Raw genomic sequence first — 24,422 nt, forward strand, 5'->3', positions numbered from 1 at the left:
TATTCACTCCTAGGGCTTTTTAATTACCTTGAACAAAATTTTATGTGCGTGTGATATTAAAGATATTGTTAGATAATTTCTAAATGCTTTGGATCGCCTTTCTTTGGAATGGGCACAAATATGAGTATAGTCCAGTTGGCTAACCAACTAAGTGTCTTCCAAATGCCCTGCCATAGAGGAGTACTTCCAGTGTTCTGTTTTAAGTATCCATATTAATATTCCATCAATTCCTGAGGTCTCGTTTTTCACCAATGCCTTTAATGAATTCAATGGACTTCTTAATTCAAGGCCATCCATTTTTTTATCATGCTCTACCTCCTGAATGGGTAAGTGCTACCCAGTTCTTTTGGCACATGGGTCTCTGTACTCCTGGCACGTCCTTTTGATGCTTCCTCCGCCATCACGCAATGGTTTGCCCAGGGAAGAATCCTTTAAAGCAGCGGCTCTCAACCTGTGGGCCACAAACCCTCTGGGGGCCGAATGACCCTTTCACAGGGGTCGCCCGATTCATCACAGCAGCAAAATGACAGTGATGAAGTAGCAACGGAAATCATTGTATGGTTGGGGTCACCCCAGCATGAGGAATAGTATTGAAGGGTCGCGGCATGAGGAAGGTTGAGAACCAATGTTCCAATGCTACAACTTGAGGCTTGAATTTTTTTCTTCAATCCTTTCAGCTTGCCTTCCTCCAGCTGAGCTTATTCTATCCTTTTGATTTCCCAACGCCAAGTTTCTTCATGTGTGATGCCTTGATGTTACCCTACAAGTCCGCTGGTCTTCAGTCCTTAGCGTCCAATGTGTCAAATCTATTTATGAATTCAAGTGGGATGTACAAAGCTGTACTTTGGCTCTCATGGATTTCCTTTGAGTTTCTTCAGCTTCAACTGGAACTGCCATGTGTGTGGCTGGTTGCTTTTTCTAGTCAGTCTTTATCCTTGTTCTCACTGATGACATTGAGCTTCTCCATTGTCTCTTTCCACAGATACACCCATAAAGTCACTGTTTATATTGTTGAAAACAAAAAGGTACTTGCAATGAACCTGAACCATGTCATTTTTAGCATTTTGATTTTACAGTGCAAGGGGTTAGTTTTTCTGTTCATATATTGTCTCAAAGCAGTAAAAAGTTTGGTACTTTGAAGGAAAAGCTAGAGAAATACCATTAGAGGCTTTCTCCCTCGTAAAATCCCCACCAGGTTAGAGCAGCAGGCTCTGCTGACTCTCTCACCTTCCCTGCCCCCTCCACAGCTCTTTGCCAGAGCTCCCTTCCGCTGCCCATGGCCTCAGTTGGCATCCTGCCCATCTTCAGGACTGAAGAAACTTCTGCAGCTGGGAATATACCCTTGGGCCAAATGCTACTTACCGACTACTATAGACATGTACTTCCCTATCACTGGGATTACAATTTTTATAGCCTATCAAAATAGATCAGACATACCCATGTGTAATGTTTAAAGCCAGACACACCTAGCTCTGCCATTCAGTAGCCATAGACTTCTGCCCTAGATGCTTTGCAGTTCTTCAGTGCCCTGAGCCATTCATAAAATGGGAAAGAGAGGTTATAAGGGAGAAAATTCTATACCTGCTGGTCAGCATAGTGTCTGAGACTCATTCACAAGCAAAATAAGTCTCCGATCATTTAATTCATAGATCTGAATCCAGTGATCCTACAAGACTGTAAATTCAGAGCAGCAGGACTGCTGCATCTGGGAAAGGGCTGTAATGTTTACACTGCTGGAGGAGGAACATTGTGGGACCACCTAGATCAGTGGTTCTCAATCTTCCTCATGTCACGACCCTTTCATATAGTTCCTCGTGTTGTGGTAACCCCCAACCATAACATTATTTTCATTGCTACTTCATGATTGTCATTTTGCTACTGTTATGAATTGAGGGACCCCTGGGAAGGGGTCGTTCGACCCTCAAAGGGTTTGCGACCCACAGGTTGAGAAGCGCTGCTCTAGAGCCATCAGAAGAGCAATGAAGGAAAAGCCCATCTGTACATACCTGCTGGATGTGGTACTCCTTCTCCTGGAGCAGCCGAGACTGGGGCATTTCCTCCTCTGGGCAAGTGGACTGTGCTTGTTCACTCTCACGTGTACTGACTTTCTCCTCTTCATGAGAAGCAGCTTTCTTTTCACTTTCAAATTCACTCTGTGCAGAGTACATTAGTAAATTATGCTCATTCTATTTCCCAACTGTTACTTAGAATGTAGTTCATCATTGCAGTTAAACAAGTAGCCATTTAGCAGGGAAGCAAGAAAGCCCACATGGAAGAAGCACACCAGCTTGTGTGATCATGAGGTGTCGATGGAATCAGGTATCAGACGATCAAAAACAAACAATTTTATCGATGTGAAGAAGAGGTGTTGGAGTGGAGACCCAAAGCCCATCTGTAGACAACTGGATATCCCCTCACACAAGGGTCACACAGAAGAGATGAGTCAGAGAGAATGCATCAGATGGTGTAAGATTTGAAAAAATAATAATATATAATTTATCAAGGGTTCACGAGGGTGGGAGAGAAAAAAGAGGCACTGATAAGGACTCAAATTGTTATAATATTGGTAAGAGCTCCAATAAAATTATTTTTAAAAAATAAATAATTATAATAATAAAGTTAAAAAAAGAATTTAGTTCATCGGACAATATGCATTAAGTGCCTGTACTATCACCAAGAGCAGTAATTGAACAAATCAAGACCATCACCCACAGCAAACATGCACTCAGGGGGGTTCACAACACATAAGCGGATAGCAAATTCAAGTGTCAGGCCACACAGTACGGAAGACGCGAACCTGTGATATACACAGCAGCATGCTGGCTTTCCTAAATAGTGCTTCAAGTAATCTCAAACATTCACTTCACTTCAAGAAAATCATCTTCATCAGGACACCATAAACACGAAAATCCAAGATATTTAGAAAACTATGTTCATTTTAGTTAAAAAGTAAAATTTATTTTAAAAATGAACCCGGGATCCGCATGTGACCTCCTCCTTGGGGGATGGACTACAGAAAAGTGGGTGAAGGGAAATGTCAGACAGGTCAAGATATGACAAAATAATAATTTATAAATTATCAAGGGCTCATGAGGCGGGAGCGGAGAGGGAGGAGGAAAATGAGGGCCTGATACCAGGGGCTTAGGTGGTGAGCAAATGTTTTGAGAATGATGAGGGCAATGAAAGTACAAATGTGCTTGACACAATTGATGTATGTATAGACTGTGATAAGAGTTGTATGAGCCCCTGATAAAACAAAAACATGAGAACAATGTCTCAATAAATTAATAATGAAATACAAATTACAAAATACAAGGCGCTTCAAAAGTTTGTGGAAAATTGGAGTAAGAGATAATGGAATTTTTCCACACACCTTTTGAAGCTTCTTTGTAGAACCAAACAGAAATTCTACAAAGCAACTATGTGATTACTGAAATGAACATTTCAATAGGCAACAACTACAGATTCAAACAGGCAGAAGGAATCCCCTGGAAGAGAGAAAAACTTGGAGAGCTCATTTGAGATTATGCAGTGAAAGAAACAATAAAGAGAAATAAGCGGAGCTACAGACATCCTTAAAGGGGCACCACTGGCTGAGCTTACAAAACATGTACACAATTGGAATCTCAGAATTAGGAATAGAGAGAAAATGGCAGAAGAAAATATAATGGCTAACAACTTGCCAAATTTCATGAAAAAGAATGATCTCCATACATAACCAGACTCCAAGTAGGACAATTTTAAAAAGATTTAAACCTAGCCATATTATAATCAAACTGCTGAGAGAGATAATCTTGCAAGCAGGAATAGAAGTAATCCATCATGTACAAGACTTCTTCAATAAAATTTATAGCAGTGGCAAGACATATCCAAAGTGCTGAAATAAAATGAATGTCAACCAGGAGTTCTATACACAGAAAAACTAACTTTCAAACATGAAACAAAAATTGAGATTTGTCATCAGACCTGGCCTACAAGAAATACAAAAAATATTCCCTCAAGTTGAAACGAAAGGACACTACACAGTAACTTGTATCCACATAAAGAAATTAAAAAACAGAAAAAAATAAGGAATAAGCACTTTAAAAAAGCACTAATAACTATAACTACATAGGCAAATAGAACAGACAGCATAAATGTAATTTTTGTTTGTAATGTTTTCCCTTATGTGATTTAAAAGACAACTGCATAAAGCAATGGCATAAAATGTATTAATATGCACCTTTTATGAAATTTTGTTGGTATTAATTTAAATTAGCTTATCAGAAGATATTAATTATTAATCCCCAGGGCAAGCACTAAATTAAAAAAAATACATGTAGGAAAATACACAAAGTAATAAAAATGAAATGAGAAACAAAGACAACTTGAGACAAATAAAAAATAGTAACTTCTGATTTATGCTATAACACACCATATATACTTGTGTATAAGCCGAGTTTTTCAGCACACAAAAAAATGTGCTGAAAAACTGGGGTTCAGCTGATACACAGGTCTGTGGTACCCAGCAAGGTGTACTATCTCACTGCCCCCCACATCCCAGGTAACGGGACAGTGCCCATTATCTCGCGGGTGATTGCCGTCTCTCCGCTGTTCATTCAAAGCCCCGCTGACACTGCAGGGCTCTGAATGTTTGTTTACTCACATCTAACCAATCAGAGCCATCCTATGACGTGTATCTTTGAATAAACCTTTTAAAGACCGTGTGCTAAGGATGTGGCATAAATGGATGTCATCTGGTCAAGCCCGACTAACAATCTCATGAAGCCCGACATGGAGTTAATAGCAAAGTGGGTTCAAGACGCATGGGAAGACATTCCAGAAGACATGGTGCGACGTGCCTTCCAGAAATGTAGTATTAGCAATGCTATGGATGGCAGTGAAGACTACGCTTTGTATGAAAATGACAGCAGTGATGGAGATGACGGCGATCTCAGTGAGGACAGCGTCTATGATGACCTCCCACCAGCTGAAGCTCTGCATTGGGATATGGATGATGATGAGGAATCCAGTTTTGAAGGATTTTAACTCTTTCCATTTTAGCTTGGTTGCTGATTGAGCTCAGGGAATAGTACTCTTAAGGTATCATTGTTGATACCTGATTGTTTTTGTTGAAACTATTTTCCACTTACTGTGCTGGTTTACTAATGTTAAATGACTTGTCCTTTTATTTATGTTTTTATTTAAAATAAATATTTAAATACATTACCCTGCTGATGTCTCAATTTTTAGTAATTTTATTTTCATTTGTTTTTATTATTGAAACTCACCAATAGCTTCCGCATTTTCCACCCTAGGCTTATACTTGAGTCAATCAGTTTTTCTGGTTTCCCAGGTAATAAGTAGGTACCTTGGCTTATACTCGGGTCAGCTTATATTCGAGTATATGCGGTAGATGAACCTTGAAAATATGCTAAATGAGAAACCAAAAGCAAAAGGCCACACATTTTATCATTTCACTCATATAAGACTGTCTAGAATAGGCAAGTCCCAGAAACAGAAAGTAGCTTATTAGCTGCTAGGGGTTAGAAAAAAAAGGGGGACAAGACAGCTAATGAGCATCGGGTTTCATTTGGGGTGATAAAATTGTCTTAGAATTAAGACAATGGGGGTGGGGTAGGGGGGTGGTTAAAAAAAATAATTATACTGTTAATGCTAGGAAAAAGGGGGTGGGGGGATGTCCTAAAAACTACTAATTATATACTTTACAAGTAAACCTATGGTCTATGAATTGTATCACAATAAGGCTGTTAAGAAAAGCTCAGTAAAATTCTTGAAGTGAAGATTGTTGTTATGATTGACTTATTAAATTGTGTGGTGTGTGGAATAAATGCCAGCAAAACTGTTTTAAAAAAGAGAGCATCAGAAAGCCAAAGGAGCAGTTCTACTCTGTCCTATGGGGTCAATACAAATCAGAATCAACTCAATTAAAGGGAGAAGAAAACGTGCACGCTGTGAGTGCTCATGCACAGCGGTGACTTCCAGGCGCACGGCCTCGGTAAAGCAAGGAAAGCCTTGACGTGGCTGCTGCTCAGCCACAGGACTGAGTGCAGCAATGCTTGTACAAGGCTCACTTGCTCAGAGCTGATACTTTTGATTACAGTTTCCTAGCAGAAGAGGTATGCTTACTCACAAATTTAAACAAAAGAATGCATGCTAAAGCTATCTAAATATAACTCAATTCCTAAGACAATGACAAAATTTACATCGTTTTCATTTTATATAGCCTTATCAATTAAAAATAAAACTTTCTTCTTCACAAGTGAAAAAAGGCAGCAGTAAAATACATCATTCCTAATTCCAACACCTTTAGCTACATCTGCTGCTCACTCCAGTAACACTTTCAACAGGTGCTCCGTAGTTCAACCTCCTACTCCGAAGCCTGTCCTCCCCCGCTCGCCACAGGAGCTGTGCGCTGCACCTCGGTCTCAGCAGAGCTCTGACCTTGTCACATGTTTCCCTTGATACGCGGATATTTTCTAATATTGGAGTCCACTTTCATTCTTTATAATTTGATGGCAATAAAACACCCGAAGGCGGTAAGAACTCCAAGTCCTTCCACACGATGCTTACGCTGCTGAAAGCACAATGTAAGTAAGTCCAGGGACCACCCTCCCACCCCCACAACCCTCCCCTTGATCATGAGGTAACAAGGGCTCAAAGAGCACAAAATCAAAGTTAGACGGTGGGGTCCTACAGATCATTTTATAATCCATAGAGATCAAACCTTCTCTTCAGAAAGAATTTAATCGCATTCCTTCATCAGGAAGGATTCCAATGCACTGCACCTACCAGAGCACTTTAATTCTCTCATGTGACACACACACACACTCTCTCCCCCCCCCCAACCACCTCCTCTGGGGAAAGATGCAAACACAAAGCACCATCATGTGTGCGCTAGTGGCCAGGGCAAATGGCTCCAACTTTGCACCTTGAGAGGGTGCAGGCGCTGCAGGATGCATTGCCAGTGTTCTCGTTCTGAAAAAGTCCTCAGGGTGGCACTGAGGGAACAATGATCACCAAGGACGCTCGGGTGCTAGGCCGGCAGACTGGTAACCACCCAACAGAGATCAGTTGCCCCGCCACCTGGCTCTGCCACTCAACGGTTTTGCTAGGAGGTGTCGTCCCCCCCTCCTGTGAGGGCTCCTCTCCCAAAAAGCACTTCTATTCCCAGTCTCAAGGAAAACATGACTTAATTTGTCATGCTTCATATGATGAGGTCAATGCCAGGAAAGGGTAGCTTTGGGATTTTTTAAAAGTTATTTTCAGGTTTTTCCAAGAATCTATACAGTTACTGGACAAATGTCTCATATTTTGATCAGCAAAAGTTAATAAATATGCCTAAAGAAAGAAAGCAGTAGCATTACATTAAAAACTACCAAAGTAGGAAAGAAAATAAATTCAACTAATAATAGTTTAAAGACATTCAAACTACATCTAAACTGACCATATGCTGTCTAATATTTGCTGCAATCATTCTGTTAATGAGTTCGTTTTCTTAACCAAGGAAAGATGGAACTGCCCTGAGTAATCACGACAGACCACACCACACACGGTCTGCATGTGTGCGCCAGGTCTCTGTTGAGTGCCACCCACACAGGAGTCTCCAGCAAGAAGAAACCACTCTCGTGTTTTCAGAACTCTTCTGGCCGCCAGTCCCAGAGGGCATTAGACTGGAGAGTCACCCGAGCCCTCCCAGCGTGTGTGTGCTACTGACCCTCTGACGGGCAGCACTGACTTTCTAACAGGTGCAGGGTATTTGCGGCCCAGACAACTCACAGCACCAGAGAAGGCACAGCCCGTCCCCTGCTATTTGGGGAACAATAATCCTGTCGTCTTGGGAAACACCCAGCCCATGCTTTACGTAGTTTATGTTAAGAAAACAAGCATGAAGGGCTTCGATGGAAAGGGTGTGTCCCCACCCAGGAAGCATTCTCACAAGGAACCTGGCCTGGCCGTACCAGAAACCCTGGAGGACCAGGAGTGAACATCGCCAGAAGCAAGAAGAAGCCACACAAATGCGGTCCGTGTGGGCCTGTCTGGACCTGTGAACTGCCTCAACACGGAGGAGACTGGGCTCGGACTGCCTGCTTGGCGGCATTCAGGAGCCACTGCTCATTCTGCAGATTACAGCGGCACGGGTGTTCTACAGGAGGGGCAGAGGCCCGCCTTGTGGAGGTGCACACAGAGGGTCTACACATGAAGACACCAGCTCTCAGGTGTGCTTCAGGAAAACGGGAGTGGGGAAACCTGGATAAACCCAGATTGGTAGGAACCTCAGAACCTGGGAGTTAAGGGATAATTCTCTGTGTTATGCTGAAATTCTCCTCCACACACAAAAAATTAGATCAGCATATCACACTTCCCTCCAGGCAACTGGTTATTCTCCCCGTGTGAAACCCAGCTGAGGAGACCCCAGCACCCAGCAAGGAAAGGAAATGCATGAAACAGAAGTTTGTGCCCCCAGAGCGAGCACTCACATGACAAAAGTGACACCAAAGCTTTCAAGACACTTTTAGCCAATTCTGCCACAGTTACCTGAATGGGCAAAGAACACACACCAAACCCGCAGAAGGCCTCACGTGCGTGGTCAGCAAATTCTGGGCAGGGAGACAATGGAGTCAGGCCGCACAAGCCTGGGCAGAGGGCAGCAGGACCACCGTCACTGGGTGGGGCCACTAACCCACTGGGGTCTTCCTCCTACCACACCCCACCTGGGCAAGGGACGCAAGGGTAGAAGTGACATCCAGTGGGGTCCCTCTTCATAAGACTACGCTGTCAGCTCCTGGACTCAGCATGGAAGGCTACGTGGTCAACCCAAGCCCACTTCCTGACAGAAGGCCACTGCTTCCATTGCCTGACACAGCCCTTCTAGTAAGGACAGGGCTCTCTAAACAATCCCAGACAAGGCAGGAGAGGAGCCCAGGAGGAGCCCACAGCCTCCTGCAGGAACAAGCTGGCTGGGAGAAGTCATGTGAAGCTGGGTGCCTGGGGGACAGTGCAGCCACAAAGTTGGACTAGGCAGGACTTGGTGGCCAGCACAGCCAACACACTAGGGGCGAGATGAGTCTGAGGGGGATCTACATCTGAAGTACACCTTACTCTTCAATCATCTAACCACTGAGTAAGCCCACACTCCCTTCAGTCAGGAGAGGCGCAGCTGGCAGAAGCCCAAAAGCCACCACAGAAGAAGTCAGCAGCACCTGTGAGGTCACCTGCCCGAGGTCCACCTGCAGTCACTATAGTCTAAGGGTCTCACTATACATCAAAACCACTCACCTGCACAGCCTCTTCCTGCAGCCCCTGAGGCCCGGCCGTGTGTATGTCTCCAAGCACCTGTGGGGTCGCCTGGCACTGCAAATTCACGAGCAGGGCCTCAGGACTGACACTCTCCAGAGCCGAGCTCTCCTCCTCCAGCAGGCGCCGCTGAGCATGCAGAGCCGAAGCCAGCTCTTCCTGCAAGACAGCATCTACCAGGTAAGCACACCTGTCACTCACACCGTGGTTTGCCCCACACACTCCTTACATCCACACCTCTCACACCGCGCGTCATCCCACCTAGTTTTCATGACAAACAGTTCACCACCAAACTCACTCTGCCATGTCTGCAAGGTGATAAACCATTCCATACACTCCCTAGTATCCAAGCTGTCTCAGCTGTGACTTAAAAAGGGAGTTCTGGTGACGCGATGGTGAGGCCTGGGCTGCTAACCACGAGGTTGGTGATTTGCAGCCAGCAGAAGCCCTGGAGGAGGAAAGACCTGCTTCTCATAAAGCCTGCACCTTAGGTAACCTTAAGCGGCAGTTCTACTCCACAGGGTCTCTGAGTCAGGGTCAACTTGACACAACACAGCAGCAGCAACACGGCTGAAAACAAGCGAGTTGTTCATGTGCACGTATTAGGCTGCTCCTCTCAGAATATTCTTTTAATTCATTTACTGGAAAGAAAGCAAATCAGGTTTGAAGCTTGCAGTTAGAACACATTTTACTTTCCACAGCACTTTTGAAGTGCCTATCAAAATGGCATGAATCAGCAGAAGCACACATGTGAGATCTGTCTCTCCAGGACGCAGGCAGGCCCGTGGAGCACCCTCTCCGCATCAGCCAGGGGTGCTCTCCACCATGACGGGCAACCAGGAGAAGCGGGACGCCATGCCTCTACATCAGAACTTGTCCTGAGGGCCTTGCCCCGTCACAGTGACCATCCCGTGCTCCAGGTTTGTAAACGGGGAGGGAGGGAATTTGCATGACCCATTGTCTAGGAATTTCCCCATCAATGACTCTTTCAGGCCATGTAGATTAGAAAGTTATAAAACAAACAGGAGTTGAAGTGCAAATCGAAGCCATGGAGCCTAATAAAGTTGCAGGCAAAGTCGCCTTTTCCTTTTATTCTGTTCATCAGACTGAAGAGAAGTGGACACAAAGTGGCACGTGGAGCTAACTCACTCTACTACCCAGACCCAGTGAAGGACAAAAGCTCACAGTGATTGGCACATCACTCACAAAATACTTCCAACTTGTGCAGAAGATACGTAGCCCAAACCACTGCCATCAGGTCATTCTGGACTCATATTGGCCCTCTGCAAGTTTTCTAAACCCTATAGAAGCAGACAGCCTCATCTTTCTGCTGCAAAGTGGCTTGTGGGCTTGAACTGCCAGCCTTGTGGTTAGCAGCCTAAGCCTAACTGACAGGGCCAGCACAGCTCCCTGAAGGGTTGTAGCCCACTGCTATAGAGTCTATTCTGATTCACAGTAACCCTATAGCGAGTTTCCAAAGCTAAAAATCTTTACAGGAACAAAGAGCCTCATCTTTCTCCCAAAGTGGCTGGTGAGTTCAAACTGCTGACTTTGGAGTCAGCACAACAAAGTAACCCGCGGTGCCGCCAGGCCTACTTAACGGTATGTAAAGGGGAGCATGTTTCGTTTCCTTCAGGTACTGTTGGTGATCCAAGCCTCAATAATTTTTAGTTTGGACCATCTACTTCTTAATATTTGACAACATTTAACTTGCTCAGTCCGTCCCTGTCCTGGTTCACACCCATCACGCTCCCCTGGATTACAGGTACTCAACACAGATGTAAACAGGCACGCCGAAGCACACATCCACACATGCGCACAGACTCAGACCAGTGGACACGAGCATTAGGAGGGCCCCGGGAGGAGCCCTGTGTTCAGAGGCTCACCTGATGTGCACGCTGAAGCTCAGCGGCCATGGCTTTCAGGTTCTCAATGTGTTTGGTGCTCATTTCAATCCTCAGGTTGTCCTTTGTGCGCTGAAGCTCTTCATCATGCTCCAGTTGAAGTTTCTCTAGCTCTTGGCTCAGAGCCATCTGGTGAAAGGAGTCCTTTTTCCGCAGCTGCTCCTCCAGGTCTACTCGCAGCTGTTTCAGGGCCCCCCGGTGCTCATCCTGCAGGGTCTGGATCTTAGACAGGTAGCAGGAATTCAAGGAGTCCAGGCTTGACAGGTGCTTCATTTCGAGTGCACTGAGCTCTGCGGCCTGTCTGGTCTGTAGCTCAGCCACGTGGGCCTCCAAAAGCACCCACTGCTCACTCTCCAGTGCAGCCTTCAGGGCGCCCGTCTCAGCCTGGTGCTCAGCCTGCAGCTCGGCCGTCAGGGACACAACATGCTGCCGGTGACTGTCCTGGAGGAGCTGGAGCTCGCCCGAATGCTTCTCCTGCAGTGCCTTCAGGGCAGCATCGTGTTCTGCAGCAAACTTCTCTGTAATCTCTTTCCGTTCTTCCAAAAACCTAAGATCATACCCAAGGTAAACAGATGGCAGATACGCCCTCAGAGAGCCATCCCAGCTCACTCGCCAACATGAATCATCCGCCCCACAGGAAATGCTACTTCTTTCACTTACACTTGTTCTTTATAACTTTCTTTCTCTGCCATAAAATTGCTCAAGACTTCATCACTAGAAATATATGGGAAGATGAAGGACCACACCAAGCTAGAGAGCTCAGAGGTCAAAGGCCAGGGCCACAGGCATGCCAAGGTTAGAGACTGAAGGGCTGCTGCAGGAAGGTAACGGCATCTGCTTTGAAACCACCCAGACTTTCCGACAAAAAAGACGGACGGCGAAGAGGATGGGACCACTTCCTACCATGGCACAGCCGCTATGCTAAAAGCAAACAAAGCAATCACCGCACACCCCCAAGAAAGGCGGGCAGTTCTACTTAGGGAACTCCAAGGGGCACACAATTACTTAAAAGAAATGAGTGAAAGATCAGTGCTGTGATTTAAAGTTCCAGAAACTCCGTGTGGCACTGGGTGACACAGAGCAGGCTGGGAAAGGACGTACACTACAGTACCTGCAATACCACCAGGATGGGGAAACTGCCTGCAACTCTGGAAACACTGGAATTTGGAAACATTCTCTATGTGGCACATGCTATACATTACTACTGCTTTTTAACACTCACAAGAATACAGATATAGGAGTCTGTTGTCTGAATTTTTTAAAGACCTCTCTCAGCCAGAAAGCATAAAAGTACTTCATGTGAACTACGCCCTGAGGTTCTAATACTTATTCACAAGGGAGAAAGCTAAGGTTGAATGAGCATCTTTGTCACATTCAGATGAGACATGGTTCAAACTTGAATTCAAGTCCTCTGATCCCAGAGCAGAAGCTCAAAAGCATCATAGGTGCTAATGAGAGACAGGCAAGGGTGAGGGCAAATGAAACGACCAGAAGATCAATGGATCCAGACCCAAGGACACAGAAGGCCACCACAGCTCAGGGCGGAGAGCTGCATTCGAACAGAAGAAACCAAAAAACACCAAAGCTGCTGTCACGGAGTCCATTCCAGTCGACAGTGACCCTCTAGAGACCCTCTATACACTGTAACTCTTTAAGGAAGCAGATGGCCTCACCCTTGCCCCACAGAAGTGCTGTGGGGAGGTAGGGGTAGGGGTGAGAAAGGAGGAACCCATCACAAGGTTGGACATATAACCCACCCCCTAGGGGGATGAATAACAGAAAGGTGGGTGAAGGGAGACAACAGACAACGGACAGTGTAAGACACGAAACAACAATACTAATATATATATATATAAAAAATCAAGGATTCACGAGGGTGTGAGGGTGGGGGAGGGAGGGGGGAAAAAGAGGAGCTGATACCAAGGGCCAAGTAGAAATAAAATGTTTTGGAAATGTTGATGGCAACATATATACAAGTGTGCTTAATACAAATGAATGATAGATTGTTATATGATTTGTAAGCGCCCCAGTAAAATGATTAATAAATAATAAAATGAGTAAATACTTTTTTCCAATGTCCTATAAACAAACTAACAAAAAAGAAGTGATCCTGGGTTTGAATCATAGACCTGTGTTCAGCAATCCAACGCTTACCTGGGAGCACCACTAAAGTGCCTTCTGCATTAGACAGGGCCAAAAAGAGGTGAAGAAACAAATTATCTCTAAATCCACTTACAACTTCAGAGACCAAAACTGCCATCAAGTCATTACTGACCCACAGCAACTCTACAGGACATGGTAAAACTGTCCCTACGAGTTTCTGAGCCGGTAACTATTTATGGGTTAAAAAACCCTTGTTCTTTCTCGGTGGCTGCTGTTTCTGAACTGCTGACCCCGAGGTTAGCAGCCCAACATGTAATCACTAAGCCAAATTCAGAGAAGCACATACATATTCAATAGGGAAGTATACACTACAGTAAAAATGTTTATTTTTTAAATGTTTACGTTCAGGTACATAAGCAAATGTGGCGAAGAAGGCAGATGGTGGCCGGCTATTAAAAGATATAGTGTCTGGGGTCTTAAAGGCTTGAAGTTACACAAGCCACCATTCAGCAGTGAAGCAAGAAGTCCACATGGAAGAAGTACATCATCGGTGAGATCATGAGAAGTCATAGGGACTAGGTAATAGACATCAGCAGACACATAACAAACAAACAAAAAAAAAACATATTTTTGAGAACGAGGGTGCATTGGAGCAGAGATCCAGAGCCCATCTGTAGACAATGGAACAATCTCCCCACAGAGGGGCCACAAAGGAGAGATGAGTAAACCAGGGTGCAGTAAAGCATTGATGAAACATTATATCCCTCTGGTTCCTTGGGGCTTCTGCACCCCCTATTACCATGACCCCAGTGCTGCTTCTCAATTCAGACTAGACTGGAACATGTACACAGGTATAGATAAGAGATGGGAGCTCACAATACACAGAATCCAGGAACAGGAGTGGGAATAGTGATACCAGAAGGGTAGGGGGAGGAGAGGAGGGAGAAAGGGGGAACCAATCACAATGATCAACACTTAACCATACACCCCTCGCAAGGGGGAAGAACAACAGAAACATGGGAGGCAGACAGCGGTCGGTGTGAGAGATGAAAATAATAGCAATGTACAGTCTATCAGGCGGGTTAATGGGGGGGGCGCTGATCCCAAGGGCTCAACAAAAAGTAAATGTCTAGAAAAGCATGAAGGTAACATATGTACAAACATGACTGATTCAATCGATGTATGGACTGCGGTAACAGTTGTACGAGCCCCCAATAAATAAATAAAACGTTTAAGTTTTATAGCCAGGTCTTTAAGGGAAGCAACAACACTAGTGCGATCAAAAGGGGAGCTGGTACCCAAGGGCAAAGATTAGTTAGGAAAGGAGGAGGAGTAGGCAGAGAAATGCAGGGAGGAAGTGGGCTAAGTGAGGTCACAATGTGGGGACTGCAATGAATGAAATGGTACAACATGTGTATGTACTTTTTGCACAAAAACGAGCTCAAGATGGATTAAGGACCTAGATGTAAACCCCAGAGCTCTCAGGATCATCAATGAGAGGCTGGAACAACCTAAAAGTCCCACTGCGGAGCATGCATAAGCCTGCCGAGGAGGATGGAGGAGGCCCATTCCGCGTGCTGAAGTGACATCGCTTATGCTCATCAAAAGTCCTCATCAGGAGGGTGAAACAAGAGCCCACAAATTGGGGAAAATGTTTACCAATGACACGCCAGACAAAGGGCTAATTACCAAAATATAGCTCAATAAGAAAATAACAAGAGAACCAATTAAGAAATCAGAAAGAGACATGAACAGACAGGTCTTCAAAAATGGAAGTACAAATGGCTAACAGACATGAAAAAAATGCCCAAGCTCACTAGCCATAAGAGAGATGCAGATTAAAACCACACTGATATACCACTATACGCACCATGCTAAGCCACCCCCAAATACACACACACACACACACACACACACACACACACGCACCAGAAAACAACAAATGCTGAGGAAGGTATAGAAAGATTGGACCTCATGTACACTGATGGTGGACTTGTCAATACTATATACAGCCACTGTGCAAAACAACATGGCAATACTTAAAACAAGTGGAAAGTGAAATCGCATATGATCCAGCAATACCACTATTGGGCACATATCCTAGAGAAATGAGACACAACACAGGTGGAGGTGCGCTCTCCCATGTTCACAGCAGCCCAATACTCAAGAGGAGAAGAATGGATAAAAACAAACAATAAAAAAAAACTATGGTACATGCACACAAGGGAACACTACGAGTCCCTAAAAAAATCAACAAAAGCACGAAGCATCACATGACATGGAAGGACCTGGAAACCACCACGCTGAGTGCACTAAGTCAATCACAGAAGGGCAAGCATTGCGTGCGTCCACTACTATAAGGAGAAACACCAATTAAACAAGTCCTAGAAACCAATTTCTGAACAAAAGAACCATACGTCATGGTTCTTTCTGTCAGCCATTCTCCTTTTTGCACTTCACAAGAGCCAATGTGAAGGAGATACCACATTGCCAGGGTCACTCCTTCAACATCACCTAAACAAGGCTCGGGCAAATAAGTGCCCCCCCACACACACACACACAGGAATGGAAGCTTTCCGGGGATTCAAGCCAAGACCAGGAGAGGGGACCATCGACATGGTGGAGGAGGCGCTAATAGTTCTGTTGGGAGTATGATGGGTGACGCGGAGAACTAACCTCACACTGGGAAGGGATCATAAACAGTGAGTGTAGGGAACCTAAGGGGACAATGGAACACACTTTATGTTCCAGGGTAGACACTACGAATACGTTTCTACCCAACCTTCAGGGGAACCACCCCATGGACTAAGCACCCTTGCAGGCAGCATGGCATAATGCAGGGGTTACACCGAAGGACTTAACCTAAAGGCCCAGCTGAATGAACTGAGCCCTGCCTCGAAGCTGCCTGTACCCTTGGACTCAGGGGTATTTGGATGGGAGAGGAAGCAGAGAGTGGTTACTCCGGGACTGTGGAAGTGGCGGTCACTGGACCTTATAGGGAACCCCCAGCTCAGTAGGTGTCAACGGAAAGGGCCCCAGGATCATACATGTAGTACTTCAATGCCCAACTTGCAGTGGCACAACTGGTCTTATCTGTTGAGCAGGGATCTGCACTTGGTAGACTGAGATCAATCCCCACACTTAGAGGTCAACAGCGCCTAATCAAATAGGCAATTGAACTGTGTAGGGCAAACACTCATGGGTTGCGGGTCAAGGTGGAACTGGACTCACATAGGCTCCTCATAGCTACAATGTCTGGAGTGCTGGTTCATTGGGAAAATTAATGATGATGATAGTGCAATTGGCTTATACCCCAGGGGGTGACTCACAGTGCTGTAACTGCTTTGTTTATATGGGCTTTTGCTTTCCTGCTTGTAGTTTGCTTTTTCTTTTTAATCTCGTGTGTGTGTGTGTGTGTGTTCTGTTTGGCTACTGGTTGGCTTATGCTGCTATTGGTGCAGGTGGTCTAAACCTGAGACATGTAAACCTCATGGACAAGCTGATGGAGGCTGGGCTCCTACTTAACTCTAGTCCCAGTTCAAGAACAGTTAGTTCTGATAATGCGACCCTGCTCGATACTCGCCTTCATGAAATGATTACTGAAGGTAAGGGTGCTACAGCAAAATGTGGTGCCCCGCTATCAATCAGAAGAGTGTCTGGGGTCTTACAGGTTTACATTCAAACAAGCAGCCATCTAAGCGAGGAGTCAACTAAGTCCGCAGGGAAGCACACCAGCTTGTGTGATCCAAAGATGATATTAACAAAATTCAAGTATGATGAAGGGAATTAGAGCTGAAATTATGAATATCCAATCGATAAAAGGCTATAGAGGACAGTGAGAACCCCAAACCCATCAACAGAGAATCTAGGCAGACTAAGCCACTGGCAGATCCGCTCTGGCCACAGGCAAGTCTCCAACAGCCTTGCTGTCAAGCAGAGACCACTGCGATCTTGATGAGGCTGGATCCAACTCAATACTCGGCCAGCTGACCTCCCTATAGACCCAACCTAAGTTTGTTCTAGGTGCAACTATCTCTTTCTTTTTTTTTTTTTTTTTAAACATTTTATTAGGGGCTCATACAACACTTATCACAATCCATACATAGACATACATCAATTGTATAAAGCACATCTGTACATATTTTGCCCTAATCATTTTCTTTTTTTTTTTTCTTCTTTTACATTTTATTAGGGACTCCAACAACTCTTACCACAATCCATACATATACATACATCAATTGTACAAAGCACACCCATACACTCCCTGTCCCAATCACTCTCAAGGCATTTGCTCTTCACCTAAGCCCCTTGCATCAGGTCCTTCTTTTTTTCCCCCCCTCCCTCCCTTTTCCCCCCTCCCTCATATGCCCTTGGTAATTTATACCTCGTTATTTTGTACTATCTCTTTCTTATTCCATGAAAAAAAAATTCTTCTCTGGCTTTGTAAATATTGATGAGAGTCTTATCTTTATTATTTATTTATCTTTTTTAAATTACTATATCCTAACCAACTTTTTCGATTTTGTTGTTTATTGCTTATTTTATTCTTACCACCTTATTTTGATTTTGGTTTTCTGGTTGTTTCTGTTGGGTTTCGCAGTTTGTGAATGAAGCACAGGTGGAGGGGATGCATAGTGATAACTGATACAAGTATTTATAGGGGATGTGTGCGGAGGGGCGGGGGTGATGAGAAGGGAAATGGGATTTCGAGAGTAAACATAATGAAGGTGGAAGGGGGTTGGGAGCACTAGAATTGACTGCGATTACACATCTCATTTTAAAGGCGATTTAAACATGGGGCAGGGGGAATGTCCCAAAATTGAAAAGCTGATGTGGTAATGATTGCACAATTCTTGATATGATTGAATGATTGAACTATTGAATTATATATGTAAATTAGGTGCCAATAAAACTGTGGGGAAAAGTGTATGAATTTTTAATGTATAATTGATGATATGCTGTCAACCTTCACCCAATTCATGTTTTTTAATCCTATTTGTGTTTTAAAAATTCAAAAATTAAATTCATGTTGATCAGCTTCATGTCTTTCTGATATCTCATAAGTGAGGTTTATGGCTTACTTACTGAAATCTTAAAAGACAAAAAGAAGTAGAAATGTGTAAAGAGACCTGCACTCAACACTTTACTTAAGAAAAGGACTGAGAACATTGAACACATTCCTCTCTTTGTGTCTGTCTGGGCCCTGAGCTTAACTCTTAGGCGCGTAGGGGGAAGACCAGGCGGCCAAATAAATGTCTTCAAACGGAACTCCAGGCCCTCCACAGCAGACTTCCCAAGAGTTACCTCATCCCTTCTGAGGCTTCCCAATACTCTCAGCTGGCAACCAGCCCCCTTCTCCCATCAAGTACGTGGCCCTGGGCCACCACCCACCTATTCTGGGCCAGTGTCAGCTGGAGGGCACAGTCCTCCTTCAGGCGTAGTGTGGTCCGCTCCCAAGCCTCGGCCACGGGGCCGCACTGGCTGCACTGCAGAGGCTCATCCCCTGCCACCCCGAGTTCCAGCTGCTGCAGGCGGCCCTGCTGCTCGGCCAGGGACCTTGCCAGCTCCAGCATCTGCTTCGCCTGCTCATTCTGAAGCTGCCTCATTTCAGTCTCTCGAAGCTCAAACTTATCTATTATTGCCTGCTTCTCAGACTCGGTTTTTTCTCTTAGTTCAAGGAGCATCAGTGTCAGTTTCTCCTCAGCTTTCCTCTTTAGGTCCTCACGAGTAGCTTTCCATTCCTCTTCTTTTTCTTTGAATTCTTGTCTCAGTAACTGAATCTTCTCCTTACTTTTCCGTACTTCTTCCTGGTGGTCTTCAGCTAATTTACATTTTGCCTGCAGACAAGAGAATCGTAGAGAATTGTGGAAAATTAAAGGGGAAGGTTATTGACAGCAATCACTGAACTCCACCAGAGAAAGCAGAAACACTCCGGCAGCACGGAGACATCATGCTGGGCAGGGTAGCAGGAACATGTCTTCTGTTGGTGGGAGCAGAAGAAACTATTCATTATTGTTCTTATGTGCTATCAAATTCGTTCCGATTCATAGGGACCCTGTAGAGACTAGAAGATTCTCTATGTTTCCAGGCTGCATACTTTGTGGGAGCAGATTATCAGGTTTTTCTCCCATAGTCACTAGTGGGTCTAACTTTCAGTTAGCAGCCAAATGTTTACCACTGTGCCACCAGGGCCTCTAATAAAAGAAACCTAAAAGGAATCTCTGTAAAGCTACCTGCTTGAGTAAATGGTACCCACCCCCAGCACCTAGAACCAACCGCTTTGTATCTCCGGAGTGGGCAGTCCTAGAATCTACAGGCACTAGCCAACTCAACAACAGAAACATACAAACATGAGCAAAGCCAAGCAATACAGGGGGTAAGAGCCTTCATTGCTGTGTTCAAGACCACCGGCGGCCACACTAGACTGGTCCAGGCATCTGCTTTTCTGTCCAGGGCAAAGTGGACACCATATGGAGAAGGCACACCATCAGCAAGTGAACAGACACAGTGAACAGTGTATGAGTTCAAGTCTCCTGGCTTGCACCTTGTACATTCTAAGACATAGAAAGCGCAAGAGGCTGACAAACTGCACAATTCTGAAATTTGGGGGGTTTCTTGTTTGTTTTGGGGTTTTTTTAGGGGGGGGTTACAAAAAAAGGGTGATAATAAGACTGAAGATTTGCACATATCCTGATTTTCAAAAGCGTAGGTCAATAAATCACTAGATTACCTTCAATAACAATTTTTTAAAGTAAAACATCAGAATGATATAACTCCTCTTATTTAAAATTCAAGTAATAAAAACTAAGGTTTGGTTCTGCTTCTGATTCCAGCTCTAGTCAAACTAACCTTCCCAAAAGGAACAACCATAAACTTCCAGTAAAAATATTTTTGAAACTCCCTAATGACTCTGGAGAACACATACACACAATGTCACTGGGTGACGTGTCCATGAGGAGTGTGTTAGCCTGAGAGCAAAACCACCTGTGCTATGCTAGCAGAATTCCCACAATCTTTCCTCTTTGAACCAGAGGCGTCAATAAGGGAGAAGAGCCCAAGTCATGACAGAACTGTGTCCCCCCGCCCCCCAACGATGAATAGCTGGGCCAGGTCACGATTCCCAGGATTGAGTGGTTATGCCCCGTTTGATGATCGGACGTAATTATCCTCCATTTTATAATGCGTATTGTGTGTCCTAATGAGGCAGGATCGAGTGGGTTGTAGCTTGAGTCACAAGATACAAGAAGGCATGACTGAAGTCCTCAAGCCAACCCTGGCCGTAGTTGAACCTTTATCTATAAGAGATTGTTAAAAACAAAAAAAACAGAGCCATGGGGCTGATTTGGATGCCTTGCCACCCTGTGGGTCTCTGAGACTGTAACTCTATAATGGAGTAGAAAGGCTCGGCTCACTCCCACACAGCAGTTGGTGGTTTTGTTCTGCTGATCCTGAGAAGTCCTTGCGGTGTAGTGGTTATACGCATTGGGCTGGTAACCAAAAGGTGTTGAAAGGAGACAAGGACCTTCCCAAAGAGCTAACAGACAGGAAGCCTTCCCTTCAAGCTGAGGTCCTGAATTCAGAGTTCCAGTCTTCTAAAGTGTAAGAACATGAATTTGTTAAAGCCATCTACTTGAGGTCTAATATAATAGCACCAGGACAGCATATGCCCAGTAAGGACAGAAGTAGAGAGACAGAGTTACAAATTCTGCCAATAAATCATGCCCAAATCTCAAGACTAATCCTGATCGACACACGTGAGCAGACCCCAAAACCTGACCTAGCATTACAGTGAGACAGGGTATGGAGTCTGCGTTCAGCCTCGGCACCGGCTGCTGCGTACACATCATTGCTCTCTGCAGAAACCTAAGAGGAGCAGAGGCTTTACAAACGGTCACTCACAAAGTCCAAGACATAGCACATTACACAGTTGGTAACACCTGGTCACAGGTGTGCATTACAATTAGAGGCAAGCAGGCTAATGGAAAGAGATGTAGAAAAGATGTGGCATCTCACAGGTACCTTGTTGCAGGTGGACCCTGCACGCAGCCCAGCACAGGGCCCTGCGCTTTATAAATCCAGCAACTCCGCCAAGGTCCACGAGACAGCAGCAGGGACCACCGCAGGGCTTGCCCAGCCCTCGCTGGCAGACAGCATCTCTGTGGGAGGAGTGGAACTTACTTTCTCTGCGTCTTCTCTCAGGTGCGTTTCATGCTGCAACTTCTCATGTAAGTTTCTGTTTTCTGCTTTTAAGAGTTCCATTTCTTCCTTCAGATCAGTTTGAAGAAGTGATAGCTTAACTTTGTACTCATTTTCCAAGCCCAAGACTCTTGCTGCCACCTCTGTCTCCACATCTGAAGCCACGCCCTGGGCACACTGCAGGCGCATCCGTGTGAGCTCTGCAGGGAAAGGACACCACCGCCACCACCAACAATGGCCTTGCTACGGTTGCTGTGTGCTGACAAGGTGAGTCCAACTCTTGGCAACACTACGGGGCAGACTCCTACTGCCCCACAGAGTTCCATACATGATCATCTTGCTGCCTATGGATTTCCAAGACGAACTCTTTACAGGAAGGGGAAACCTCATCTTTCTCTCATTAATTAGGGGTCAAATCAGTGACCAGGGCCCAAGACCTCTCTCCATAGGCTGGAACGGAAGCCCAGGGGCCAGGGACATGGGACAGAGGGATCACAAAGACACACCTTGGACATGCTCTCCTGAGAGGGTGGCCCGCAGCCGTTCAAGCTCCAGGCACTGCTCCCTCTTCCACACCTGGGTCTCTGCAAGGTGCTTGTCCGTGAGGTCCATCTTAAGCTTCATCAACTCCTCCTCATGGCGAAGTTCAAGAGAGGACTTCAACATCTCCAGTTCCCGCCTGTGCTTTTCCTCCAGCTCCACCTGCAGATGCGCCAGGCTCTCCTGTGGACGCACAGAGAACACCTCGCTGAACCACCTCTCCTTCTTGGAGGGGACACATCTGACCGTGTCTCCGCTGGCTCAAAACACGTAAAGCTCTCTGGCTGTACATCCACTTTATGCCAGCCACAGTGTTAGCTTCTAGGGGACACCACGTTAACTGCTGGAGGGCGCTACTTAAGGGAGAGAGACTCAATCTGGAAGGGAGGCATGGGACAGAATGCAGGACAGCAAACCCCATGAGCCTAACATGGTGCAAAGATACAACAACCCACCCTAGGTGCCTACCCACCTCTGCCATGCTCACAGTCCTAAGACCAAGCACACAGACTGCTGGGAGCCCCTTCTTGGAGATACTTAACGCCAGCAGCCTGGAGCCTGCTTAGAGGGATACCCCAGTCAGCCACAGCCTGCCTGCACTCACCACCACATTTCTCCCTCTCCTCCCCCCAGTAAAACTATGCACCAGATGGATTAGCAATATTTATTTATTTATTTATTTAAAGGAAACTTTAAAAAGAACCAGGGGGAAAATCCAGTCACACTGGGGAAATAGGGACCAAGAGCTGAGAAGAAAAGCACAAAGTGGTGGCAGAAGACTCACAGAGCCAGACGCCAGTCCACGGCCAAAAAGAGGTTAACTAAGAGGTGATAAAAACAGACCACACCACGTCAAAAAGTAGGTCTAAAAGGGACGACTGGAAGTAAACGGGGACAAGCAACACCATGCCAGACTGACTCCTCACCAACAGCACAACAGCAAGTGGCAAAGATACCTAACAACCAACTACACCTACAGAAATATGATCAAAGAAATAAGCAATGAGATGCAAACTAAGAAAAGTCACCTGCCATCAGCCCAATGAGGAGCACACAGCGGGTGACATGGTACCAGTGCCACCAAGGAGGAGGAGGGGCAGAGCCCGCTCCTCTGAAACCCAGAGGTGTGCCCTTGCTCCCTGCTCCCGTCCTTTTAGAAGAAACCAGAGGGAATTGTGTCAATTCTCCTTTAAACACTTGGTAGTGTGTACCAACGGGACTACAACTTTGATTTTTTTTAAGTTATACAACTACTCAAGCACCCTACTGGCGTAGTGGATTATGTTGGGCTGCTAATCCTAAATGAGCAGTTCCAAAGCACCAGCTGCTCCTCAGGAAGCGTTGAGGCATTCTACTCCCGAGACTGCAGAGAGCGCACTTCTACCCTTTCCTACAGGGTTGCTATGAATCCGAACGGACTTGAGGGTAATGAGTTTGGCTGGGTTTTACAGAGAACTACTCTGTTTTGCAGCTTTTAAGGGGCAATGAGTTATTTAATGTGGCTCTTCTAGGCAAAATCTCTAACTCCCACCAAATGACTTTTCCCTGAATGAATCTGGTATGGAAATTGGGAAAGATACTGATAGGATTCACTTGCGAGTCGTGAACATTCCCTTGGGTGACACCTTGCTGTGGATAAACTAAGCTCTCTGAGTAGCACGAGGAGGGATCTCATTACCAGCAAGAGCCAGGAGTGAAGCGGGTCCTCTGGACCTAAGATCCCTGCACAGTGAACCTCCTAGATCCAACTGTACCATGGAAGCAGCAGCAGCAGAACCAGGGGCTGAAGCACAAAGCCAAGTGATGGACTTCCCAACCCACAGAGCAAGTCGAGTCGAGTGCTTGCGGGCAGGAGGCTGGTTTGCAGAGTGGGACAAGTGGAGTTGAGTGCCTTCAGATTGAGGCTTGGAGTGGGGGGCCACTAATTATGTACTTCAGGGAGCTGGGTTTGCTGACCCATGGGTCTGGAGCTGAACACCTTCAGGTTGAGGCTTATAGCAGAGTGGTGTGCCCTTTTTGGCTTTTATTATTAGCAGGCCTGAAACTTTGTAACATGTCCAGTAAACAACTACCCTCAGTCATTTCTCCCTGGCATTACAACTTGTTAACTTTCTTTTTTTTTTTTTAAACGTTTTATTAGGGGCTCATACAACTCTTATCACAATCCACACATATACATACATCAATTATATAAAGCACATCTGTACATTCTTTGCCCTAATCATTTTCTTTTCTTTTTTTTTCCTTCTCTTTTTTTACATTTTACTAGGGGCTCATACAACTCTTATCACAATCCATACATATACATACATCAATTGTATAAAGCACATCCATACATTCCCTGCCCCAATCATTCTCAAAGCATTTGCTCTCCACTTAAGC

General features: G+C 45.3%; 1 protein-coding gene across 6 annotated transcripts in view; it reads right to left on the reverse strand.

Moving 5' to 3' along the window:
* The window catches only part of PCNT (pericentrin), a 125,501-nt gene that overhangs the window by 76,803 nt on the left and 24,276 nt on the right, over window positions 1-24,422 (reverse strand). For all 6 annotated transcript variants that reach the window (XM_075542177.1, XM_075542173.1, XM_075542175.1 and 3 more), the window contains exons 11-16: window positions 22,007-22,223; window positions 21,483-21,700; window positions 18,696-19,141; window positions 11,184-11,748; window positions 9,280-9,456; window positions 2,007-2,153 (exon numbers count right to left, since the gene is read on the reverse strand). In XM_075542177.1, coding sequence (XP_075398292.1) covers window positions 2,007-2,153; window positions 9,280-9,456; window positions 11,184-11,748; window positions 18,696-19,141; window positions 21,483-21,700; window positions 22,007-22,223 — 1,770 coding nt within the window. The remainder of the gene's footprint in view (window positions 1-2,006; window positions 2,154-9,279; window positions 9,457-11,183; window positions 11,749-18,695; window positions 19,142-21,482; window positions 21,701-22,006; window positions 22,224-24,422) is intronic.

Source organism: Tenrec ecaudatus, chromosome 2 (assembly GCF_050624435.1).
Source record: "Tenrec ecaudatus isolate mTenEca1 chromosome 2, mTenEca1.hap1, whole genome shotgun sequence".
In the NCBI taxonomy this organism is placed as follows: domain Eukaryota; kingdom Metazoa; phylum Chordata; class Mammalia; order Afrosoricida; family Tenrecidae; genus Tenrec; species Tenrec ecaudatus.